Source organism: Mus pahari, chromosome 12 (genome assembly GCF_900095145.1).
Source record: "Mus pahari chromosome 12, PAHARI_EIJ_v1.1, whole genome shotgun sequence".
In the NCBI taxonomy this organism is placed as follows: Eukaryota; Metazoa; Chordata; class Mammalia; order Rodentia; family Muridae; genus Mus; species Mus pahari.
This window is the reverse complement of record NC_034601.1, coordinates 82,934,529-82,961,599: the sequence shown is the minus strand read 5'-3', so window position 1 is coordinate 82,961,599 and position 27,071 is coordinate 82,934,529. Positions and strand designations below refer to the sequence as shown.

The 27,071-nt window shown below is 48.4% G+C and overlaps 1 protein-coding gene across 4 annotated transcripts in view; it reads right to left on the bottom strand.

Annotated features, from left to right (window-relative positions):
* Positions 1-2,745: 2,745 nt before the first annotated feature.
* Positions 2,746-27,071, bottom strand: part of Itsn1 (intersectin 1) — a 184,505-nt gene continuing 160,179 nt past the window's right edge. For all 4 annotated transcript variants that reach the window (XM_029544799.1, XM_021209493.2, XM_029544801.1 and 1 more), the window contains 9 exons: positions 24,448-24,631; positions 21,604-21,702; positions 18,655-18,822; positions 13,145-13,357; positions 11,762-11,883; positions 10,003-10,085; positions 9,643-9,726; positions 8,905-9,078; positions 2,746-5,980 (listed from right to left, as the gene is read on the bottom strand). In XM_029544799.1, coding sequence (XP_029400659.1) covers positions 5,832-5,980; positions 8,905-9,078; positions 9,643-9,726; positions 10,003-10,085; positions 11,762-11,883; positions 13,145-13,357; positions 18,655-18,822; positions 21,604-21,702; positions 24,448-24,631 — 1,276 coding nt within the window. In that variant the 3' untranslated portion in view covers positions 2,746-5,831. The remainder of the gene's footprint in view (positions 5,981-8,904; positions 9,079-9,642; positions 9,727-10,002; positions 10,086-11,761; positions 11,884-13,144; positions 13,358-18,654; positions 18,823-21,603; positions 21,703-24,447; positions 24,632-27,071) is intronic.

Here is a 27,071-nt window from a genome sequence, read left to right as displayed (position 1 = left end):
GCGATGATTCTAAAAGAAGAAGGAAGGATTTTTCACAGCATAAAAAGGAGCCTTGGTCACTGGCCAGCTCTCCAGAAGTCCCAGAGGGACGCTGGGCAATCTGAAGGCTGACTGAATAAGCCCGCTTCTGAATGCAGCTTTCCTCGGTGGACTTCGAACACTAAAATACTCATCGCTGTGATAATAGCGAGACTCTAGGCTGCTCCAGAAAACAGAACAGATCTTATTAAAGTATAGCATAGGACCTGACACAACGTAGGGGCAATTCACCCTGAAATAGGACAGCCACACACAGTGCTAGAAAAATTATTCGCCAAAATATAAACTATTAGTTCCTTTCACTAAAGGAACTAGTTAGTTAGGTCTGCGTAGAACTGAGTTAGTCACTTGGTGGAAATGAACACTAATGTTTGCCTGTGTGTGTGTGTGTGTGTGTGTGTGTGTGTACACGCGCGCACGCGCGTGTCTGCTCACACATGTGCAAGCATATGTTTGTTCCCACATATGAACATATATAAGTTCAGGAACTCAGATGTCAATACTGAGTTTTCTGTACCCTATCCTTCAAGACATCCCCAACCCAACCCCTGGGAGCCATGCCACCAAGGAACAAGCCCAACAATCCCCCTGTCTCCACGTTCCCAGCATTGGGATTATAGCTATATGTTGCTGAATCTGGTTTCTTTAAGCAGGGGCTGGGGATCAAACTCAGGCCCTCACGTTTGCCCAGCTAGCACTTTGCCAGTGATCTACCCAGCCACTGAACAGGAATTTTATGTTATTAAAATGACTTAAAATTAGATCTACAAGTTGGCTTAACAGCCACAAAGGAGGTCCTTTCTCTGCCTCCCAGCCCCCAACAGGCCTGAAGGAACAGCATACCGTTAGCACTGCTCACTGTGTTACTGTTCCTGACTACAGTCTGCCCAGGATGCTGACATAGGAGTTTTAACGCTCTCAACTTAGAGAGCCTGAGACCCTGGCCATCTTTCTCACAGGTTGTATTTTCCTGTGCTTCTCAAAGACAGAACCTTTCCTGTCTCTTACAGACATGAAGTCATTATATACCTTAGTGGATCCTTGGGACCTACACACAGGGACCTCATGCAATGCCCTGTGAGGAAATGGTCTCTAGGACCTTCTCTTCCTCTAGCTCAGCTGCTTTCTAGGTAGCAGGGAACAGGGAACTGGAGAGAGGAGTCCCTGTGACAACCAGCCAGTTATTTATTGTAAGCCCAAACTAACAAGAAGTCTCCATTATTTCCTTGAATAGCCCTTCAAAGGACAATGTTCATTAATAGGGGTCATTCGAATTAGAATGTTATGCCCAAGGGCCTCTGGGAACTTGCCACTCAGAAAGCCATGATGGTGGGGCCTGGAGAGATCGCTCAGCTGACTGCTCTTCTGAAGGTCCTGAGTTCAAATCTCAGCAACCACAGGGTGGCTCACAACTATCCGTAATGAGATCTGATGGCCTCTTCTGGTGCGTCTGAAGACAGCTACAGTGTACTTAGATATAATGATAAATAAATCTTTAAAAATAAAAATAAAAAATAGGGGCTGCTACAATAGAGGTCTAAGTCTCCCTGACAAGGAGGGCAGGGATAAGTCCCATCTTCAGGATTATGAGTGCCTGGCATGTGGGACAGGGTTTGCCAGTCTCTTCTCCAGAGATGTGGTCCCCTAAACCCCTACAGGGAGTACATGGCCGTGAGTGAGCCCTGACCTTCATAATCTGCAAGGAAGCCTCTTCAAAGTTCTCTTTGACCGCCTGCCCTGTCTCCCTCCTTCCTCCATCCCTTCCATCCTTCCATCCTTTCTTCCTTCTTTCTCTCTTCCTTTTTCCTTCCCTTCTTTTTTCTCCTGCTTTACCTTAGCCCAGTGACCCTCACGCCCCCACGTGCTTGCAGAACAGGGTCCCTCGGCAGGTAGGCAAGCAATGGAGTTGGGAAAAGGTCGGGCGCTGAGCCCCCTTAAAGGAGACTGTGCAGGGGAGGAGCGGGGCGGTTCAGGGGAGGAGTGGGGAGGTGCAGAGGAGGAGGGGTTGGCATCTTAGGACCCATGTTGGGACTCCCTACTGTCAATTACTAATCAGTAAGATTGGGCTCTTCTGAGGAAGTTCCCACCACGCATACAAGCCAGCCTCTGTCCCCAAGCCCTGTCCCAGCACGTAGGCCTGCCCAATAAGGCATTCCCTGGAATGTCACCTTCAATGTGTCTTTGGAGAGTAAGGGGGAAACAAAGAAAAACACAAGAATTTGGGCCCATGGGGCTGATCCAGGGAAGAGGAGGAGGAGGAAGAGGAGGAGGAGGAGGAGGAGGAGGAAAAGGAGCTGTTTCTAACTCTCGTGCATCTGGATTCTGACAAGGTCTGAAAGAGTAAAAGAATCCATCAGAGGCTCAGCTTCTTCCTAGGAATCAGGCCAGGCCCGCCCAGCTAGAAACAAAGCCCTCGAGGGACAGACCCTCCCTGTGGTCTCGGCTCAGGCTCTCCCCCTTCCAATGAAGCCAGAGGAGCCCGTCCATGTGTACTTGATTAATGGAGTCTAGGATACCCTGGACTGTATACGGTCACCAGCTCTCTCCTGCCCAGCAGCCCCCGAGGAGGTAGCTGCTGCCCCACCCTGGAAGACCAACCTGCGATCACCCTTTCTAGACGCCTGTGACCTCCTGACACACGCCTAGAGCAGACATTGGCACCGAGTGAGGATAACAGGCAGTATGAGCGGCCCATTGATCCACCTTTTATAAAAATGAAGACAGCTGAGCCCAGCGGTACACACTTGAAATTCCAGCACACAGGAGGTTGAGACAGGAGGATCCTAAGTTCAAGGACATCTTGGACTTTGGAGTTGGGTCCTTTCTGAAAATAAGGAAGAAAGGTTCTTTAGGGAGAGAGGTTTCTTGTTTGCTGTCCAATGATAGAGACATATTACAAAATTGAACCCAGCACCCTTGCCCAGTTTCTCCAGCATTCCTGCTGATTCTTGTCTAGAAAGCTCTCCGTTCCATCGAGGGCAGATCTGAACCTTAATGATTGACATATGTCTCCAAACTCTTGTGGACACAGCAAATCTGGTCCCAGGAGATAAAGCTATCCGTCCACCTGCTGGGTGACAAAACATGGGCGCTGCCCCAGAGACAAGGATTGACCCTTTGGATCAAGTGGCCCATGAAGGAAACCCAGCCAGGGGCTCCTGTCCTCTGAGCTCTCGGGATTATTCTCAGGGGTGACCGAGGGTCAGAGCACAGCCACACTCCAGCAAAGTGCCTTCCTGAGTGAGAGGAGGTCAGAGTGTGGGAGGTACTGGCAGCGTGGCCCATAGAAGAGGGATTGCCTTCAGGGGGTGTCTGAACGGCTGGCATCAGGATGCCAGGTGGTGCAGCCTGGGCAAGCATTTACAAAGCAGACAGCTGAGCCTCAGATTCCTTGTTGGCAAGGACCTGCCATCTGTAGGGAGTGTAGCCTGGCTGGTCAAAAGGGTAGATGTGAAGGAGAAGAGAATCAAGGTCTGAGACTGTGTGTCACCCATGGGTCACAATAGGACTCCATCTCAACAGAAACCAAGAATCACGGCTGGGTCTTAGGGTCAGCCCAGCTCATCCAGAAATACAGTCAGTCACAATAAATGACAGTCGTAGACGCAAGGACACCGATCCAGCTCTATCACCCCTCAGGACAATCCAGGGGTGTCCAAAGAGTCACAGACCTTATTTACATGCTACAATCATGGGGTGCTATGAGTAGGTAACCCAGAACCTACGGGGTCACCATGTGTGCCTCATCCTTCCTATAGGAACATTGATGTTCAACATCACATTCATGTTCAACTTGGAAGGGGGAAGGGGAGGGGCAGGGGACGGGAAGGGGGAAGGGGTTGTGACGACGACCCTACGCTGGCCATTCGCACACAGAACGCCTGTGTTTCACAGCATGAGAGCGTGTCCTTCATCAACGCACTGAACAAAGCCCCGAGGTTCCAGAACCGAGGGACCGTGGGTCACAGATCTATTTATAGGTATCATTTAAAACAGTTTCTTAACAACAACAGAAACGTGAACGTGGAGTGTTTCGACAGTGTTTTCTGCTGGGAAAGTGGTAAACCAATGCATGCTCAAAGTTAAAGCCTACCTCACGTTCAGCTGAAAGCTGCTAACTGAAGAGTTTATTGGCTTGTTTCAAAAAATAGGTGTGTCTGTTGTTCTTGATACAAAAGTCAACACTATCCTCAACACATAAACACTAAGTGCTTCTGGGAGTATGAGATGTAAACGGTTGTCCTTTGCCATATACACACTTTGAGAAATCTCTCAAAACACCACACACACACACACACACACACACACACACACACATAGAGAGGGACCTTCTGGGGTCACATGGAACATTCGGACTTCAGCAGAGTGGCTATTCTGTCACCGAGACACTACCATTTACAAAGTACTTCTAGAAACCTAGTTCAAATCTGAGGACCTACCGTAAAAAGGACCACCACCCGACACAGGAGAGCCTGAGTCCAGGGGCCAGAGACATGCAAAGGCCAGACCACAGCCACAGACCGGAGACGCGAACAAGTGGCCAAGACTCAGCCTGCCCTTCTCACTAGCAAATTGAGTTATTATCTAGATAGCCAGCCTATCTCTTAGCATTTAACGGAAAGAAAGCCTGAAGAACTCAGACGAAAAGCTTGGCCTATCGCCATACTCTTCTGACTCCCGCAAAAAGTGCATGTGCTCCTATGACTAAGAGGTTGTACGCCCAGCAGCGTCTCCCATTTTCCCATCCCACGTGTGGGGCCCACGGGTTTCCAAGGTCTTTCCCCCAGCCCAGCAATGGATTTTCTTAGCATTTCTCCACATCACCTATTCCTTCTCGAATTCTTTTTCAAACTTCATCCATCTAAGGTGGTATGGTGGATTTGGGGGAGGGGTGACCACTAAGGATTGCTGTTGGCACTTTTCACGACAGTCTTTCAAGCACAGGATGGGCTCAGGCAGGGCTGGTCTCCAGACAGAACTTCTCATGAAACATTCCTGGGTCTCGAAGCCCAAAGAGGATGCTCTGACAATAACCAAGCCAAGGTCGTCGAGCCTTCCCCGTGACCCGCAGCGGGACCTAACTCATCAGGACAGAACCTCGCAGATAATGAGCTTGTGGAGAATCCTCCATGCTCACCCAGAATCAGAACGGAATCACCCATAGCATACCACTGCATTTTCACTGACCGACACTAACCAAGTCTAGAGGGGAATGGTACAGCTCTAACAACACACATGAGTGTCTTCTAAGCGACAGCTCTCCAGAGAGTGAAGTAAGTTGGTGCCTGCTCCAGAGTCATTGAGCTGAGCATTCAATCTAGGGCCCCATCTCCCAGGGAGAGCTGGACTCTGAATTCTGTCGTAATTGGACTAAACACACCACGCACAGGATATTATAGGCCAAGTAGTCTACGAAGGGCTGGTAGAGGTGAGAGACAGGAGGCCTACACAGTTCTCCAAAATACAGTCACTGTGTTTATAAATCTATTTTATAGGAACCAGACCCACACCTCCAGCCCAGGGAAGGTGCCAGGCTCCCAATGGAACCTAGTTGAAGGTCACGGATTTCAGAGACTCTCGAAGCCATGATGAGACCATAGGGAGGGCAAAGGAAAAGAGAATTTGGATTCATAAAATGAGACATGATTGGAAGGGCAGGATTGTCAAGAACAACCCCTAGCAGCCTCGAGGAGCTTCGTCTTTGCCGTCCCCGTTGCTCTGCGGCTGAACACCGGACGGCACGCCTGCCCGGGGCCTTGAGGAGGAAGTCATCTACGATCATCGCAGGGCTGCTATGGCTCATCAAACAACTGCAGGTCAAGGCGGACCACAATCTCTCCGGTGGGGACCTCGTGCAGCAGGAGACACTTTGTAACCGGCCCCTTGGAGCCCTGGTCTTTCTTGATGTCAGCCACTCGGATCTCTGTCCGGCCCAAAAAATCTGAAAAAGGAGGGAAAGCAAAGGGTGCTCAGAGAGAGTCCCCGTCTCCAAGACACGCGCCTGTGACACTGGGGCTCTCCTGTGACTGGCCGCCCGCGAGCTCTTCTAAGACCACCGGTACGAAGACCAACACCAGCGCTTCCAATTTCCTGCTCCATGGAGTTGTCAATGATATTTTGATGATAAAACAAAACAATACAATAACAAAAACCCCAAGATTTGTAATATCCCCAGTAATATACATATATACTACCCTGATGGATTATTACACACTATATTCACTTATTGACATATCACATGGTATCTCACAAATAGAATATATTCTGTGTATATTTTTAAATATATTAATAGAGTCAAAAAGAAGGTTCAGTTAGTAAACCCTGTGCCTTCCAGGCTCACAGACATAAGATTTTTGTTGTTGTTGGTGGTGGTGGTGGTGATGGTTTTTTAAGATTTATTTATTTATTTTATGTATATGAGTACACCGCCATTACTCTCTTCTGACACACCAGAAGGGGGTATCAGATCCCATTACAGATGATTGTGAGCCACCATGTGGTTGCTGGGAACTGAACTCAGGACCTATGGAAGAGCAGTCAGTGTTCCTAACCACTGAGCCATCTCTCCAGCCCAGGTTCTACATTTAAAATGAAAACCAGGGGTGGGACTAGAGAGCTGGCTCAGCAGTAAGAACACAGGCTTCTCCTCCAAAGGCCCTGAATTCTGGTCCCAGCATCCACACGGTGGCTCACAACCCACTTGTAACTCTGATTCCAGGGGATCCGACTTCTTCTGGTCCCCGCTGGCTCCTATGTACATACGGTGCACATAATCCATGTGGGCAGACACACAGACACCTTTCTGAAGCTGGGCCAAGAGCGTGACTCAGTTGGTGGAGGGCTTGCCTACTGTGCTCAAGCCTAAGATGAACTTCCAGCTCTGTATAAACTGGCTCCAGACCAGCCCGGGCTCCATGAAACCCAATCTTTAAAAAAACGGGAGAAAAGGCAAGTGTGGTGGCACAGACTTGTAACCCCAACACTGAGGAAATGGAGACAGAATGGGCAGCAAGTGGGATCACAGTGAGCGCCAGGCCAGAGAGAGATCTACCTCAAAACACAAGGTAGACAATTCCTTAGTGGTGGTGCTAAGATACACACAGACAAAGACACAGACACGCACATGCACACGTTTACTGGAGAGATGGCTCAGTGGTGCCCACATGGTGGAGTAGCTAACAACAGCCTGTACCTCTGGCTCCAAGGACTCTGACACCCTCTTCTGGACTCCCCAGGTATTACCTACACAGGCATCACACACACACATATACACAGCATATACATACACAACATATACAGATATATTTGACATACATTCACACATACAAACACATAATATATGTGTACTTAAACTAAAAAAAAAAAAACCTTATTCCAGAGCTGGAGGGATGGCTCAGTGGTTAAGAGCACCAACTGCTCTTCCAGAGGTCCTGAGTTCAACCACACTGTGACTCACAACCATCTGTAATGGGATCTGATGCCCTCTTCTGGAGTGTCTGAAGACAGCTACAGTGTATTTACATATAATAAATAAATAAATAAATAAATCTTTTTTAAAAATCCAATTTATATCTAAGCTACAAAGGCCACATGGACCTGTCTCAGTTCAGTCCAGTGCAGCGCTCGGCTGTGCCCTCAGCTCATTCTTCCTCCAATGACCTTCCTGAGACCTGGAGCTTTAAACTTGCTATTTGATTTTTTAATTATTATTATTATTTCCAGCTACACTTGCTCGGGCCATATTTATTTCATATATGTGGGTACACTGTCTTCAGACACACGACACACCAGAAGAGGGCATCAGATCCCATTGCGGATGGTTGTGAGTCACCATGTGGTTGCTGGGATTTGAACTCAGGCCCTCTGGAAGAGCAGTCGGTGCTCTTAACCGCTGAGCCGTCTCTGCAGCCCCACTCTCTGACTTTCATTTGGCTGAGAGAGTACGGTTTCCTGACTTCAGTGGCCAAAAATCACTGCAGAAGAGAAGAACGTGTCCAACACAAAGCTCTCTGTGCTCCCCAGGGACAGCACCAGGGACAGCAGCAGCTCCGAAGCACCCGCTGTAAGCCAATGTCCTTCTGGCCGCACTGGCCAGCGTTAACCGGGTCTTCTTACAAAGCCCCATGGCTTCAAACTCATAATTCCAGGATCGGCCTCCTGGACGCTGGGATGGCAGGTGGGGACCACCAGGTGTGGCTATCTCTTTGCTTTTCAAAGCACTCATTTATTTTGTATATGTTTCATATGTATATATGTATACACGTGTATGTGTACACGCCATGGCCTGCGTGGAGGAAAACTTACAGGAGTCCGTTTCCCCCTTCACCGTGTCAGCCCTAGGGATCAATCAAACTCAAATCATCAGGTTTGGCAGCAAGTGCCTTTACCTGCTGATGATAGCCAAGGACAGAAAAACAAACCGCACTACATTGAGGTTCCCTGTCATACTCTCCCTCCCTCGTTTGCCTGTGTGGGAACGTAGACTACTACAATCTGTCTAGTTCAGTGAACCTAAGAGCCTAAGCACTTCCTGCTCACATCCACTCCGTTGCCTCCCGCAGCTCCTTGCACCGTGCCAACCTCTCAGGTGAGAAGCCCAGTGACTGCCAGGCTCAGGTTCTCAGGTGGGGAAGCATGCACCCTGCACGATGATGATGATGATGATGATGAGGACGACGACAGGGTGGGACCAAGAGTGCCCGGATGGTAGAGGGGGCGGGGCCAAGCGTGCCCCGAAGGTAGAGCGTGCTAGGTGGGGCTAAGGGTGCCCCAGAGCAGAGCGGGGTGGGGGGTGGGGGGAGCGGGGAGGTGCTCCGAGGGCAGAGCGTCTAGGGCTAAGGGTGCCCCAGGGCCATTTCCACTCACCGTCAGGCGAGAACTGGTCTCTCTCAAACACAGTGATGCAGAGAACCTCCTGCTCCAGGTCTCTGATGAAGAACTGGCAGTTAGAATTCCACTTGGGGTTCAGCGTGTCCTGGATTGTCTTGGTGATGTGGCACTGAGAGCCCATGGTCACCTCACAGTACGGGTTGCTCTTTCCTGGAGTAAACAAAAGCCCCTGCCAGGTGGGACACATTTCATTTCGATCCCCCTACACCTTCGAGATTCACAAGTGGAAGATCTGGTGGACCCTCCCGTAGTTTGGTATCACATTCAGAAGAGGAACAAATCCATTAGCAGGACTCAATTTCAGACCCCCTTTGATCTGTGCACACATGTCACGTGCACTGCATATCACTCGTGTTATGAATGAAGTCTCTGAGGTCTCCCTGAAAAGCAGGAAGATGGAAAGGATTCTACAAAATTTTACATATATATATATATATATATATATATATATATATATATATATATATATAATTTACAGCATTTTATATATACTATATAGTATATATATGATTATATACTTATATATGTACATGTGTGTATATATATATATGTGTGTGTATATATATATATCTTTGACAAGTGTTAGAAAAACCAATGCCAGCAGGAAATTTACATAAGAAATTGAATAATTCACGTCAAATTGGTAAAGAGTGGGGGGAGGGCAGAGAACCCCGAATATTCTAGAGTGCTTGGGTGGGATTCATGGGCCCTTACCATGTGACCGACAGGGCTTCAGCTCAATGCCTTCTACCACGTTCACCATCAACCTTCCAATACCGGTCGCCCGCTGGGAACGGACTAAACCACAAGAAAACAACACAAAAACCGCTTCCTTTCACATTCGCTTTGATGCCCTTCTCTTTCCAGCATGCTCACAATCTGCGCGAGGCATCTGCCTGCACTTGAAAGCAAGGCCCCCTCCTGTCTCTTGCCCCTGGAATCTGCCCTTCATCCATTACTCTGTACCCTGCCTTGCACCTAGCCCCACTTCTGGCGCGAGTTCCAGCCCCCAGAGACACTGGGACGGACTCGATGGCCCTCCTGCCCCAGGGTCTCGGGCTCCGTGGCACATACCCAGGTACGCCTTCTCTCGCTTCTTTTTCTCCGTCTCTATGTAGAGCTCAGACGCCGCCTTGATTTTCTGCACCCAGGCAGTCCTTGGATGAGAAGAGACAGAACATTGCCAAACAGAACAAACAGAACAGGCTCCGGGTCTGCTCACATTCTGTCTCCAGGACTCTTTTTACTTGGTTTACTTGAATTTACAGCAAAGGCTCAGAAAAGAAAGTCTGGTTCTGTAATGCACGATGCTAATAATTAATTACCCCTGCCATCAGTAGGGAAGTTTTGTTGTTTTTGTTTGGTTTTTTGTTGTTGGTTTTTTCTTTCTTTCCTTCCCTCTTTCTTTCTTTGTTTCTTTGTTTCTTTTTATTAAGATTTATTTATTCTATATGTGAGTCCATTGTGGTTCTCCTCGGACACACCAGAGGAAGAGGGCATCGGATTCCATTACAGATGGTTGTGAGCCACCAAATGGTTGCTGGGAACTGAACTCAGGACCTCTGGAAGAACAAGCCAGTGCACTTAACTGCTGAGCCATCGATGCAGCCATTGTTGTTAGTTTTTTGTTTCGTTTTATGTATATATTGTTGTTGGTGGTGGTGGTTGGTTTTTTTTTGTTGTTGTTGTTTTGTTTTTTTTTTTGGTTTTTCGAGACAGGGTTTCTCTGTGTAGCCCTGGCTGTCCTGGAACTCACTCTGTAGACCAGGCTGGCCTTGAACTCAGAAATCCGCCTGCCTCTGCTTCCCAAGTGCTGGGATTAAAGGCGTGCGCCACCACACCCGGCCCAGTGGTTGTTTTTTGAGACAGGGTCTCATATACTGTAGTCCAGGCTGGTGATAAACTCACTACGTAATTGAGGACGACCTTGAATTTCTATCCCTCTCCCCACCTTCTGAGTTCTGCGATTCCAGGCACACACTTCCGTAACTTGTTTACATGGTGGTAAGCATTGAACCCAGAATCCTGCGCATTTGAGGCAGGCACTCATTACCCGAGTAACAGCCCTGCCCGTAAGTAATGGATACACTGAAGATCTCCTTCATGTCCATGAAGGAAGTCTGATACACGCCAGGCTGGAGGAGGGAGGAACACGTGGCTTCCTGCCCTCCCTCACCACAAAGCATCACATACTTGGAGGACCCAGGAAGACAGAAGGGTCTTTATTTCCAAAACCACCCAAGGGAAGAACCACTTCGCACTCGGGGGAGCGCACGCCAGGAGGTGCTTTGGCACGCAGATTTTCTCAGGGTGCCATATGTACAGTAACTTTAGCCAGTCTTCTTGCCTGGCAGGAACGTTCTTGGGGATGCTTGCTGGCCTCGTGTCAAACCCACCCTTCAGAAAAGCGATCTGTTTCATTTGGCTCCAGAACGGTCTAAAATAAAACTGGAGCAAAATACCAGGAACCCTAAGACCCAGATTGCCATCCTGGGGGGAGGGCAGGGGCGGAGGGGCGGGGATTAGTCCCAAATCACCTTCCTGTTGGATTCTACCTCCTGGGAAACTTAGGCCAGTCTAAGCAGCTCTCAATACCTCAAAGGCTGCTGAATATTTCTAAAAAAAAAAAAATAAAAGCCTCAAGCAAAGCTGATTTTGGTCCATTTATTTTGGAAGACTCACACCAGATGTCTAAGTTTTGAGAAGTTCTTTTTTTTTAAAAAAAGTATATATACTACTTCCTTCCACACAGAGGTGATACCACCGCCGCTGGGGATGCTGGGACATGCTGACCAGTGGTCCTCACCCAGTGCTTGGGAGGGTTGGGGCTTACCTCTCATTTATGCTCTCTGCTCGGAGGGTGTAGACCCGGTCGATGTGGGAAATGTGGAAGATAGGCTCATCTCCAGAAGGGTCCGTGGGTAATTTTACTAGAACCTCATTTAAGAAAATGGGCTGCAAAGTCATAATACAAGGGCGTTATAGAACAAGGCAGAGGCTGTGCTGTGTGTGTGTGTGTGTGTGTGTGTGTGTGTGTGCAACCCAGTAATCTAGATGGCAGGTGTGTGATTGTAGCTTAGCACACACGACTATACCAGAATATAGATGTTATGTTAATACTATATTTTTAAATAATTGTGTAAGGGTGCTTTGCCTGCTTGTGTCTGTGCAGTGTATGTACACTGTCCACAGAGGCCAAAGGAGGGGCCAGAGGAGGGGGTCGCAGAGGATGGAGTTACAGATGGCTGTGGGCAGCCATGTGAGTTTTGGGAACTGAACCCAGATCCTCCATAAGAGCAGCAAGCACTCCTGACCCCTGAGCCATCTCTCCAGCCCCGCTGATACTGACTTCTATATCAGGCTGTATTCATTTTACAGGTATAATCCTTACAAGTAAGAAATAACTGCACTACTTCCCGGTATTAGATCCTAAACCGCGAACAGTCTTCACACCTAAGAGGGTGTCTCCAGGACTCTCATACAAAGGCTCTAGCAGCAGTCCACATAATCCCTCACTATCTCCCAAAATAAAGTCAGAGGCTGCTCCTAAGAGAAACCCCTGCGGAAAGACACCCCTCCCCCACCACGCATAGGTGAAATTAGAAAGTAAAATCTCCCGTGGCATGGCAACACCCAGACACAACCCCGCACACACGGGATTTAGCATTCTGTTAAAACAAAACAACAAAACCCCTCCACACGTTGGTGGCAGAAGGGAAGGACATAGATGTTTCAGGCCACGGTGAGAGGCATGTAGAGCACAGTGGAAGGAGCAGTGGTGCTTGGGAGCTTGGACTGGCCATGATGTCTGCTCACTTGTATGGAGTAATGCATGTTTATGTCATGTGAGTGGGTCCCCCAATAAGATTGATTGTGTGTTACTGGGAACCAAGGTGGGACATGGACAGTCCTCTACTCTGCCTGTTCGGTTTACTCTATCTTAGCTCCTCCCCTTACTCTATCTTGGCTCCTCCTCTACTCTATCTTGGCTCCTCCTCTTGCCCCATTTTAGCTCCTCTCTTTAATCTAGCTCCTCCCCTTACCCTATCTTAGCCCCTCCCCTTACTCTATCTTGGCCCTCCCCTTTTCCTTTTTTTAGCTCCTCCCATTAGTCACTCAGCTCCTTCCCTTTGCTCTCTCCACACTGTAGTCCCAAACCCTTCAGAAACGGACTTCTTTTGGCGACCCCTCTTTCCACAAGCTACATAAACCTTACCGTTTTGTACATTTTATACTGAAGGTTAGATTTGGGGCTGAAGACTTTGTCGGTGCCGGAAGAGCCTAAGGGCTTTGTGATTTGGGTCAGCAGGAGGAAGTCGTTGAAGAGGAAGCCATACAGCTCTTTGTTGCTCTTGGCCTTGTAGAGCTTCCCGCTGTGCAGAAACTTGCGTGGTCCCAAGCAGTTAGTCACGGAATTGAACACCAGTTGCTAGAAAAGACAGCCAGACAGGAAGAAGACGAGATGTGTTTGTTTCTCTGCTGGGGTTCATGAGAATCAAAGGCTGGACCCTTAGGAGGACCGAATCCTACATACAAACCAAGAATTGCTCTAAAGAGTGAGTCCCCGCAGCAGCTTCTGGAGCCAAGAAAGGTTCTGGGGTTCCCAGTACCCAAATTAGTCTTGGCTAAATTCTCAAGCTTTTCTTCTGGGACTTTGCTTTAATCGCAGGGTATGCTGTGTCTCTCCCCTTCATTTATTGAGACGTAGAGGGCTGGAGAGATGGCTCAACCACTAAAGGCTAGGACGCTTAAGATGTATGAGAATAGCGGGGTAGTGGTGGCGCGTGCCTTTAATCCCAGCACCTGGGAGGCAGAGGCAGGCGGATTTCTGAGTTCGAGGCCAGCCTGGTCTACAGAGTGAGTTCCAGGACAGCCAAGGCTACACAGAGAAACCCTGTCTCAAAAAACCAAAACAACAACAAACAAACAAACAGAGAATATAAGAGAAGTGGGGTGTTAGGAATTAAGCTCCCCTCTTGGCTATCTGTTCCATGTGGGACACTACACTAGAATAGTAGTAGCAAGAACTAGCTCCAATAGGAAGTCCCCACAAGACTCAGATAGTCGTCGGTACATCTAGGAAGAGGCAGGACTCTTGTACAAATGTTACCTTCCCAGATGCGGGTCCAGACCAAGGACAAGAGGGGCTGCAGAATTCGGTGGTGACAAGTGACCCCCTCAAAGTCCTACACAACAGTGCATGCTGACTCTCATCCCATTACTAGTTTGGAACCTGAAGGGCATGGCTCTCTCCCACCACTCACCAACAGCGAGAGCATCTGTGAATGCTGACATGTGGTTCCAACATCTACCTGGGGGCTGTCATCTCAGGCCAGCCCATCTGAGGTCGATAGACTTGGCAAACGCCCCTGACAGTAGGCAGGAAGGCAGGGCCACAGCTATGCACGGGGACAAGAAATCAGGAAGTGTCCGATCTTCAAGGCCTCCAGCTGCCCACACAGCTGCCCTTGGTCCACATTACCTTGTATGATACTATATCCAGCTGCCTCCAAGAGAAAAATCTCTCCCCAGATCACAGTTACCCACACACTTCTCTGAGGAAAGCATTGGAAGGAGGCCATGGTACTCAACTCATGTCCCGTGGTGGTTTGAATAATGCTTGGCCCATGGGAAGTGACACTATTGGGAGGTGTGGCCTTATTGGAGGTGTGTACCCTTGTTAGAGGAAGTGTTTCACTGTGGAGGTGGGACTTTGGGGTCTCATATATATATATATATATATATATATGCTTAAGTCTGACCAGTGTGATCTAGTCTTCTGGTTCTCTTCAGAATAAGATGTAGAACTCTCAGCTCCTTCTCCAGCACCATGCCCATCTGGACACGGCCATGCTTCCTGCCTTGATGATAATGAACTGAATTTCTGAACTTGTAAGCCATCCCCAATTAAATGTCCTTTATAAGAGTTGCTTTGGTCATGGTGTCTGTTCACAGCAATGGAAACCCTAACTAAGACAGAAAAATTGGGACCAGGGACTGGGGTATTGAGTCGTTTATCTGAAACTTAATCAGTTCTGTGTGTTTAATACCAAGCAAAACATAGTCCACACTGCGGTAGGAGCCAGCATGCTCCCTTCGGATTCCTGTGAGTGCCATGAAGACATGGGCTGGTTACAATAGCTAAAAAGGCCAACCAGCAAAGGACAGTAACCTGGTTACCAAGAGTTCATAAGCCACAAAAATCAAGTGACAAGAATTTATTCTCAGTATTTCACGGTTTTTTTAAAAAAAGATTTATTTTTATATCTTATATATGTGGGTACACTGTTGCTTTCTTCAGACACACCAGAAAAAGGCATCAGATCTCATTACAGATGCTTGTGAGCCACCATGTGGTTGCTGGGAATTGGACTCAGGTCCTCTGGAAGAGCAGCCAGTGCTCATATCCTCTGAGCCATCTCTCCAGCCCACTGTTTGTTTTTTTTAAGATTTTATTTATTTATTATATGTAAGTATACTGTAGCTGTCTTCAGACACTCCAGAAGAGGGNGTCAGATCTTGTTATGGATGGTTATGAGCCACCATGTGGTTGCTGGGATTTGAACTCCAGACCTTCGGAAGAGCAGTCGTGTGCTCTTACCCACTGAGCCATATCACCAGCCCCCACTGTTTGTTTTTTAAGACAGGGTCTCACACTGTAGCATAGGCTATCCTCTGGCTCACAGCAAACCTCCTGCCTTCGACTCTTAAGTGCCTGTTGGCAGATGAAGTGGAAATTCCTGGTTCCTTTGGAGACTCAGTTGTGTCATGTGATACTTTTCTGGACACTGTCTTACGAGAAGATGTTTTTCTGAGAACAGACATGTGGTGTTTTTCTGGAAGCTGCCTGGGAAAAGGGCGTGTGACCCTACATGATGCTTAGAAAGGGAATCAGTATAACAGAACAGACAGTTGACGACACTGTGGAGACAGGTGATGAAACTGTGTGGCATTGGTTCACCTTGCCACTCTTTGCTGGTCTCCGTTGGGCTTTGCTGATTCTGGTCTTCATTGGTTCTCCTTGCCTTCTTCCCTGATCATTGTTTGTTGTGACTTTGTAGAGAGAAACACACCAAAGGACTTCTGGTGGTGTTCAGGCAAGAGCAGCCCTGGGCTGACTGGCAGAGCCTTGCATTTCTTCTGGATCGAATTGCCATGCTGATTCGTGAATGGTGTTTGCGAGTGGATCAAGCTACTGCTGTGGATTTGTGTGAACTGAACTGCTGATATCCTGACAACGCAGATTGGATTTTCTCCAAAGAACTATTTCAAAACAGGTCCACATCCTCCTTTTCCCTATTAACCTTTCCTTTCCACTACCTCTGGTGGGTGGTGGGCTAGAAGGGAGGTTAAAGCATTTAAGTACACTTATTAAAGTAGATATTAAAGAATAGATGCCCACAGGTAGGTATGAGCTATCACACCACCAACTGTTCTTAACATCTTAAGATGGAGACCCAGGTCCCCAAGACCTGCTGACTGAAGAGTCAGACTTTGGGGTGGCTTTCTACAATGGGTACTGTCACCCCAGCATTTCTGCTTTGTTGATTTGGAGGCTCTATGGGGTCAAGGCTACAGATGTTCAGAGCATACATAGCCTCATGCAGCATGACCTCCCTCTACCCTATGCCTTGTAGCCTATGGTTCATCCACACTCCTTACCAGAGTGCTGGTGTGGCTGGGCTCTGAGCTTATAAAACATCCTTGATTCTGTTCTGGACACACAGAGAGATTGACACCTTCCAACGCCTCTCTGCCCAGCTGGATTACCTCTCCTCATGTACATGCAGGGCGCCTCACGATTCTTCATACCTAATCTTATTTATTTATTTTATCAAATTCCCTCATGATCATAATCTCATCAAATGTAGGAGCCACATCATTTTATTATTTTATTTTATTTTATTTTATGTATATGATGGTCTTGCCTGTGTCTGTGCTACTACATGCAGACCTGGTATCAGTGGAAATCAAAAGAAGGTGTCAGGTCCCCTGGAACCAGAGTTACGGGTACTTGAGACCCACCATGTGGACATTCAAAACTGAAATCTGGGTCCTCTATAAGAGCAGCCAGTGTTCTCAACTGCTGAGCCATCTCTCTAGACCCTGAGGAGTGTGTGGGGAGTCACAATCTTTCTTTCTCTCTCTTTAAAATGCACTTGGGTTTAGGTGTTGAATAGTGACATATGAGCAGATAGTAAATGATCCCTTGTGTGTATGAATGAATGAGCCAGTCAAGTAAAGGTTGTCCCTGGTTCTTAACTGAGAAGCCATAGCTGTCACCTCAGCTGGGGAGGGGAGGGCCAGGTGGTCTCCATGCAGGAAGTGCCCTTGGAATTTAGAAGAGGGGAAAACCCACAGGGAAGAAAGACAAGAGAAAAACACTCTGCCTGGGTGTTTTGGAAAACTCTAGCAATTGTAGAAGACATGCATGCATGTGTGTTCACATATGAATCTGTATACCTGTGTACTCTGGTACAGAGAAAACAGAGGCAGAAAGGAGGAGAGTGGAGGCTGAGAGACAGGAAGAGTAAAAGACCAACAAAGACTCCTGGGTGGGAGAAGCCAGAGGACTCACCAACACAATGTTCAAAAAAGGAGTAAAATATAAAACCCTTTTGCAATGCAAGCTGGTATAAAAAATAATAAACTAAGAAGAAACGTGCAGATCCTTAAGCCAGAATGAAAATGAAGTTATTAGAAGATCAAACGCCAAAGGCGGTATTGGCGCCAGCCCCGAGTGCCCTTTGGACCTGGTGACACTGAGCCCCACTGTGTGGCAGAGTGAAGACAGATGAACCCCAGACTGAGGTGCTAAACTCAGCAGGGTGACTCTCCAGAAAGAAAAGCAAGGAGACTTGGTGCTATGTGAAGGCGAATATGCTGCCCCGACCCCGTGACCGCCAGGCGGCTCTTACACAAGACCACCACTGTAATTCACTCGTGCGATGTGACCCTCAAACTCTCTCTAAATATAATTTGGGTGGACAGGCTAGCAATCTGCTCAGGGAAAATGTAAATTCAAACAGCAAAGACACACACACGGGAGAGCTTCAAAAACACTTGAGGTAAAAAAAAAAAAAATCATAACGCAGGAGCTGAGAATGTGGCTCAGAAAAATAGTACTTAACCAGCATGCAGGAGGTCTCGTGGCTAATCCCAAAAAAGATCACTGTTCATACAGAAAAATAATGGATGAGGGTGTAAGCTAGCAGAAACAACAGACAGAAGAATATGACCTCAGGTGCTGGGACTGTCAGATATTAAAATACACACGAATATGTTTAAAATGTGTTAGAAGGAGGAGGAGGAGGAGGAGGAGGAGGAGGAGGAGGAGGAGGAGAGAAAGAGGGAGAGCAAGAGGAGGAAAAAGAAGAGGAAGAAAGAAGCATGACCATTTGAACAGGACACACAAAAGAAACCAGGACATTTGAAAAAATAAATTTTTGGTAATAGGAAATAATATACTTGAATTAAAACTGCTCGTCAGTTGTAGTAACGAGCGGGGAGAGACCCCTGCTGGAAGAACAAGCACTAGCTGGAGAGGGAAGTGGAAGATCTACCTCATTCCTGCTCTGCAGGCTGCCAACACTCAACGGGGAGGGGTCCAGGTCTCGCCAGGTAGGTGGCTACCTCAGAAAGGTCCCGCCCAGTAGGTGGCTACCTCAGAAAGGTCCCGCCCAGTAGGTGGCTACCTCAGAAAGGTCCCGCCCAGTAGGTGGCTACCTCAGAAAGGCCTTCACACTGCACGTGGGCTTGGATCCACTCCAGCCGGTCTGAGTTCTCCTTCTCTCGAACTCCCTCGTTCACCTGGGAGCACAGCTCCTCCGCCTTCTCCAGGGCGTGCTTCAGGTGGCTGTGGTCAGGGTGGTTCTCAGGAGTGTTTTCCAGGATCTGTACGGAAGACACCAGCCCCCTCAGGACACTTCCCTCAGTGTAGATGGACCTCGGTCCGTTGTCATGGAAACCACGGTGTTTTCCTGCATGGTGCCCACCGTAGCTGTGGCCCAGGGTGTCATGGTCACGGCTTGTTGGCAGCAGTGAGCAGCCTCAGGCTCAGTGAGGGCTACACTTGCTGCGGGAAGGCAGTGAGTGGCCCTGCCCCTGGGCCTTCAGCCCAACCCCAAACCCTTGAATGTCCCAGCGCAAACTCTGTATAACCTGTCCTGCAGAATGGTGGCTTCTAGCATGGACACTAAACCATACACACAGTCATCCCAGATCTAGGAAGCATGCAGAACAGGGCAGCAGAAGGGACTCGGTTTCTCAAAAACCTTCATCCTATTTCGCAGAACAAGCAATTCAGCCAGGGACCAAGAGGACTAGCCAGGCCTCCTGCTGGCTGCTCTTCCCTGGCTCACTTACCCGAGGGAACCAAGGATGAAATCCTGGTGTTGGAACTGAACAGTACCCTGTTAACTCAGGAGTGAAGGTTTAGAGAAGGTAGGGCACCTTCGGGTGGAGCAGGACAGGTGCCCTATGCCACATGCTCATGTACTCTGAGAGCACAGAGAGCCACAGATGCCTGTGAATCCTGGAAATCAGTCAGGATGGTTCCCCTGCGCACATATGTACGTTTCGTGCATGTGTGAGGACATTAGACGGTTTGTATTTGCTTGCACCAGGGAGTGGAACTATTTGGAAGTATGGCCTTGTTGGAGTAGGTGTGTCACTGTGGGCGTGGGCTTTGAGACCCTCATCCTAGCTGCCTGGAAGTCAGTCTTCCACTTAGCAGCCTTCGGATGAAGATGTAGAACTCTCAGCTCTGCCTGCACCATGCCTGCCTGGATGCTGCCCTGCTCCCACTTTGAAGATAATGGATTGAACCTCAGAACCTGTAAGCCAGCCCCAATTAAATGTCATCCTTTTTAAGACTTGCCTTGGTCATGGTGTCTGTTCACAGCAGCAAAGTCCTAACTGAGACAGGACACGTGCTTATGTAAGTGTGTGTGCCCATGAGTAGAGGGCGGAGGGCAAACTCAGTTGTCATCTCTCAGGAGCCATCTTCCTTGTTTGTGAGACAGAATGTTTTGATGGCGCCCAGGGCTCACCAATCAGAATAGGGTAGCTAAGACTTCCTCCATCTCTGCCACCCAGTGCTGAAGTATACCACCACGTCCGCGAGCAGACCTGTTCTGGCCAAATGCCACAGCATAGCCCTTATCAGCCTGTTTGCAGAGCTGGATATCCTTCCAGGATGGGATGTGCAAATGAATTAAATAATTTAAAATAGTTTTCGTAGTACAAACCTACCATGCTTACTTAATTACCTTCCTTACTGAACATGTGTCCTGGATTACATTTCTCTTTTATATTGCTATGACCCTAGGTCTGGGGCCAGGAAGATGGCTGACTCCCCGCATGAAAGCACTCGCCATGCAACCATGAAAACTGGGTTCAACCCATGGGGCCCACGGTGGAGGAGAAAACTGACTCCTGAAGTTAAACTGTTCTCCGACTGTCACCTGTGTGCCATCGTAATGAGCCCTGGGTTCCCAGCGCTCACATGCGGGCTCAACCATCTGTGACTCCAGTTCCAGGGCATCCAATGCCCTCTTCTAGCCTCTGGGGGCACCAGGTATGCAGACACCCATGCAGGCAAAACTCCACACAGCAAATAAAAATAAGTCCTAAAAAGGCTTAGTTATCGTACTTTCCCCAATCTGTGTTCCGTTGTCAGCCCTCCGGTCTTTCCTTTAGAGCTGCTTTCTAACAATAGTAGTTTGTGTTTTCCTTCTAAATACTTATGCCTCTTGGTTCTTGATTTTTTTGTTTTCTCCCTGTTGGTTAAACTCACTACAAAGGCTTGTTTCCAGTGTCGGCACATAATTAAACATAGAAGTTAATAAGGGAAGACACCTTGCGAATGAATGAACTCAGGGAATCTGTCACTGTATGGTGTTGGGTGGAGCTGGGTCAGACTGAGGCGTATGTGGGGGGGGGGGAGACTGGTTACACAAGTGGAGCCTGATCAAATTTGTACAGTTGGTGTGCACCTCTGTGTGTGTGTGTGTGTGTGTGTGTGTGTGTNGAGAGAGAGAGAGAGAGAGAGAGAGAGAGAGAGAGAGAGAGAGAGGAAGAGAGCGCAGACACCACATGCCACAGTAGCCATGAGCATATCTGCACCTACAGCTAGGTTTCTGGACACCATTCTCAGATAAAGGAACTGATTTCTACTTCCCAGCATATGGAAATACTCGTTCTATTTTCTCTGGAACTAGCTTTCTTAAAAGGACAGGAGAAAAACAGGTATCTGGTACAGGGAGGAGCATCAGGGAGCAGCCTCTCTCTCTCTCTCTCTCTCTCTCTCTCTCTCTCTCTCTCTCTCTCTCTCTCTCTGTGTGTGTGTGTGTGTGTGTGTGTGTGTGTGTGTGTGTGTGTGTGAGTGTGTGTTGCTCCAAATTCTTCCCACAGGCACCATGCCAGCTCTGGGAAAGCATCAAGAACAAATCTCTCATTCCCTGGCTTCGAAGACACTTGGTTGCCATCTGAAGGCTGTGTTTTATTAGTCTTTTTCGCACAAAATATTTTTTTCCTCCCAGTTACCAAGCAGATGGCTTCAGCACCATATGGGCACATGACTTCCACACGTCAGCTCCCAGGTGCACTGGCTAGGGACTCTGTTCCTGCCTCCAGCCTCCTTCGGCTGGCAAAGGCACAGGGGGCCACACTTACGTTTTTAATGATCAGCGGGTATCTTGTGACACGCTGCATAGGTTTCAGTATAAAGCTGGACAGCGGCATTCCTTTGCACCGAGGGTCCATTGCCAGTCTCTGAAAGGGGAGATGGTATTTTTTTAATGTGTTTCAGAAATTGCAAAATGCAAAGCCAGCCAGTAATATTACGTTTTTTCATTTAGGACTCCCTGCCTATTACCCATCCACCTGGAGAGTGGCTGAGCTGCCTGGAGTTGGGAGGCCTTGTCCAGCTGTCAGAATCCAGGCTGAGGCGGTAGGTATGCAGAGGGAGGACGGGACCCTGGATACGACCTACCCGCACCCTGCCTGCATACCTTCCGTGAGAGGGCATTCTGGCTTCATAATTTCTTCCAGATGTCTGAAAACCTTCATGATATGCCAGGGGTCCAGAAGAGTCAAAAGACTATTCAATGAGAGTAAAAATCCCACTGAGTGCAGAGAAGCAGAAGGACTAATATTATAATTCTCTCATTCAGGGTGTAGCCCGCACAGGCTTCAGTGACTCCAGACAGGGCTGCATCGGAGCCGAGACCTGAGGGATAAAACTCCAGTCTCTGCCAATTTGTCTTCGACAGTGGCTCTTGGTGTCTTTCCTCTTACATTGTTTGAAGTAAGCATGTATTTGGTATTTGTGTGTGTGTACATGTGTGTGTGTGCACATGTGGGTGTGTTTATGTGTGAGCTGGTTCTCTCCTACTTTTCTGTAGGTGCTGGGATTGGAATGTGGCTCTTCGTGCTTGGGCAGCAAGTTCCTTACCCCGAATCACCCGCCCAGCCACCCTACTTTTACCAACTCTACTAATGCCTCTAGTGGATATGAGTCCTTCTACTGGCAAAAATAAAAAATAAAAAAATCGGGCTGGTGAGATGGCTCAGTGGGTAAGAGCACCCGACTGCTCTTCCAAAGGTCTGGAGTTCAAATCCCAGCAACCACATGGTGGCTCATAACCATCCGTAACAAGATCTGACGCCCTCTTCTGGAGTNTCTGAAGATAGCTACANTGTACTTACATATAANAAANAAANAAANCTTTAAAAAAAAAAAAAAAAACCTTGTCTCCCATCAGTAAAGAGTGGGGTCCAGTTCAAAGCCGGTTTAGGCACGGGTATCTGGAGTTCTGACACCCAAACCATCAGCCCCTGGCCCTGATGTCAATTTGTGGATGCCGCCATCTTGGAAACAGGAGGAGAGTGAAGCAGTTCTAGTGAGGAGGGGGGGGAGCATAAGCCCCTGGCCTGGGCTGCCATAGCCTGCCCCGAAGTTGAAACAGGGAAGGACTCTTGCCCGTGCCCAGGAACTGAGAACTCTTGGCTGAAGTGACAGCGGCCTGTGGTGCTGGCGGCCGGGCACTGCCCTCTGTCTCTGACTCAGCCTCGGTCACTTCTCAGCCTTCATTCCCACCACAGAGATCTCAGCCACCTCATTCATTGGTTAGCACAGCAAAGCCCTCAATGCAGAGAAACACCGAGCAGCACACACAGCACTGCATTTATGGGAGGCTCTGACCAAGAAGATGCCACAGAGATACTTCACTGTCACGATTCCTGAGGTGAGGATGGCCACCCCTCCAAGGCCTGAGACACAGAGTCATGCTGTTGATTTAGCAAAAGATGTTTTATCTGCTGTGGCATCTCCTACCGCATCCAATGGAAAGCCCAGAGTTCAAGCCCATGATCCTCCGATCTTCCGTTGGGAAAGGTTGATGTCTAAGCTTGACCCACCTGGGAAAGGGAGCCTCAGCTGAGGCACTGTCTCATCAGATTGGTCTGTGGGACGTGTGTTTTACATTACTAACTGATGTAGAAGGCTGGGCGCCCTCTGGCAGCAGAAGCCCTCAGCAGGTAAGCCAGCCAGGACTGTCGAAGAAAGGTGGCTGAGTATGAGCCCGAGGGCCAGGCAGTAAGGAGCATTGCCTCTAAGGTCTCTGCCTCAGTCTCTCTGCCTCCAGATCCCGGCCTTGAGCTCCTGCCCCGTTCACCTCTACAACAGATGATAACCTGTAAGCCAGGGAAACTCCACTTCCCCAAGCTGCCTTTGGTCAGAGTGGTTTTTATCACAGTAACAAGAAGCAAGCTAAAACAGGGATCCCAGGGCTATGGCGACCCTGGGTGTTCCCTCTGTGCCTGAAAGGCAGGGGCTGGCAACATTGATGCTACATGAAGAGGTAGGCTCCTGTGTACATGAGCCCAGAAAATGAAATCAAGGATTTAGACACGATTCTCAGAAATACCACAAATAGGGCTGGTGAGATGGCTCAATGGTTAAGAGCACTGACTGCTCTTCCAGAGGTCCTGAGTTCAATTCCCAGCAACCAGGGCTCACTAGCATCTGTGATGGGATCTGATGCCCTCTTCTGGAGTTTCTGAAGACAGCTACAGTGTACTCATATACATAAAATAAATAAAATGAATCTTTTTTTTTTTAAGAAAGGAAGGAAGGAAGAAAAGGAAGGAAGGAAGGAAGGAAGAGAGAGAGAGAAAGAAAGAAAGAAAAAGAAAAGACAGAAAGAAAGAAAAGACAGAAAGAAAGAAAGAAAGAAAGAAAGAAAGAAAGAAAGAAAGAAAGAAAGAAAGAAAGAAAAGAAAAGACCACGAATACACGGACAACGTATTTCTGATGCTATTTCAAAGCTTTCAGACCCTGGATGGCTCTCCTGTCCGAGCACATCCCTCTTGTGAGACCCACACCTGCGGTTCAGTTCCACTGAAGACTTCCATTCATCCCTGAAGGCCATTAGTGGAAAGATGCTTGTGGACTTTTGATGAGCCTCTCATACCTCAAGACAACACTCTGGAGAGAGTCCCCAGGGTCACCCTTACTTTGACGAACTCCTTGAAGTCTGGAGCCTCATCGGTCTTCTGCTGGATGAGGGCGGCCCCATTGAGCTGGCAGCTGCAGAAGCGGATGTAAGGCTGCATGTGGGGCAGCTGGGCACTCAGGATGTCACCGATCATCTTCACCGGCATCTTCTCCCCAGACATCTTCTTGCGGACTCTCAGCGCTCTGCAGGGAAACATGGGAGGCGAGTTGCCCGCTGTCCCTGCCTCACACTTGCAGATTGCAGAGAAACGGAATGGTGTGAGAGACACAGATGCAAGAGCCACTAGAGCTACTTGGGAGATGAGGGACAGAGAAAGACGTGAGTCCAGTACTACAGCGAGGGGTGGCCTGGGCAGTTTTGTCCAGCATGGTGGCTGTCTGCCATGTGTTTCTCCTTTCTTTATACCTCAGAGAGGATCCCTGTGTTGCTGCCCCTCTGCATTATCTATGGTGACAGTCCAAGACTGGTTCAGTGTGAGCATTTCTGGAACCCTCATCCTCTGAGGGAAGTTATGCCAGCAATGGAAGGAAAGGCAAGCTTTCAAATCCATTGCCACAAACAATCCCATCATATTTCCCAACATCAGATAAAAACGATCATGTGAAGTATCTCCTGCTCACCGCATCATTGGTGTCTAACTTAAAGCTGACTAGGTAAACGATTATGAAATGAGATAAGACAGTTCCTATCCTGCAGGCTGGGGGAAGCTGCTGAGTGGATGTGTCTATGGAGGCGGCCATCCCTACAGTGTCCATGGCTAATTTCACGGTCTCATTGGAGAAACCATGAGGTGTGGGTAAGGCTAAGCAATTTCGAGGAGGTTCCACTATGCAGGTCTCCAGCTTTAAAATCTTCAGGCCATTTATTCTTCTTTCTCCCACATTGGTTTTTTTGTTTGTTTGTCTTTCAGCTAAAGAAGGGTTCCTTGTCCTGGGAAAGCCAAGGAAGGAAGCCTGGGGGACATTCAGTCACATAAGTGAGCACTGATTTTCCCTCTAGGGCAGGGGCTTGAGAAAGGCAGCAGCTGGGTGTCCTTGGGATGGCCCAGGTTCCTCAGGAGGGACAGTGCGGAACTTTGCTCTAGCATTAGCCACTGGTAGTTAATGAAGGACCATGGTACAAGCTGATCTTAAGCCTCTCAGTCTATCGTTTGCCCCAAAGCAGCTCTTCTGGAAGGATTATACAAGGTCTTCTACCGGCTTCCTCCTTTTTAAATGATGGTGGAAGAGGAGAGAAGGTGGGTCTGGGGCACAAAGCTCATTATCTTGAAGGTGTTCAGTCAGTCCCTGAGCCCTGATCATCTATTCTATCACCATGCTAGAATCAAGTCGTCTAACCAGGAAGCCAGCTTGAAGTCATGGCCTGGCTTACCAAACCTGCTAGGTTCAATTGAGAATCTCTTTCTAGAATGTTCTACTGCCCAGGCGGACTTGTGAAATAGAAGGTGATCCAGTGAGCTGGCTGTCCCAGCCACAGCCGTGAGAAGACTGGGCCCTCTGGTGAGCTGCCACCTCACAGAAAGATCACACATGAGAGGCCATGATCCACACGGGGAGGAACCAGCGAAGAACAGTCTCAGATTGCTCACTAAGCTCACAGTGGCTCCACCAGATGTCGGCAGGCTAAGCGGACAGCGACAGTCAGAGTCCTAGCATCTGTTAATGTTCCCAGAGCACTGAGCACTCTCCTCAGGCCAGCCATTATTGTAGCTCACAGGGTTGGGTGTTCAAAGCCAGGTAAGACTGTCGGTTACTCTTCTGCCCCATCACCATCACACAGACTTTTCTGGCACCATAAACGCTAGTAGCTGTGAAGGTTGTAGGTTGGTATTGGCTTGATTCCCCCGTGATGTTATGTGTTGTCTTCAGCAACAGAATCTTACCAAATTGTGGATGATAACCATGCTGGCAAGATCTATGTCTACTTGGCACGGATGAAGGCATCTGAGAGGTGTAACCTCAATTAAGAAAACACCTCTGGGGCTGGTGAGATGGCTCAGTGGGTAAGAGAACTGACTGCTCTTCCAAAGGTCCTGAGTTCAAATCCCAGCAACCACATGGTGGCTCACAACCACTCCTAATGAGATCTGACACCCTCTTCTGAAGACAGCTACAGTGTATATGCATATGTATAACAATAAATAAATCTTTAAAAAAATAAAGAAAAGAAAAGAAAAGAAAAGAAAAGAAAAGAAAAGAAAAGAAAAGAAAAGAAAAGAAAAGGCCTCCATAAGGTCTGGCTGTAGGCAAGAATGTAGGGCATTTTTTTAGTGATCCATGGGGAGGGCCCGCCCATTGTGGGTGGGGCCAGCTCGTCATGGGCGGGGACAGCCCTGGGCTGGTGGTCCTGGGTTCTATAACAAAGCAGGCTGAGCAAGCTATGAGGAGCAGGCTGGTAAGCAGCACCCCTGCACAGCCTCTGCATCAGCTCCTGCCTCCAGGTTCCTGCCCTGCTTGAGTTCCTGTCTGGATGTTCTTCAGTGGTGAACAGCAGTATGGAACCATAAGTCAAATAAACCCTTTCCTCCCTGAGTTGCTTTGGTCATGGCAGATCTAGTTGCTATAATGAAAGAGTAGGAGAGTCAGCAGCGTGAGGTCGCTGCTGTGAAAAAGGATAAAAGTG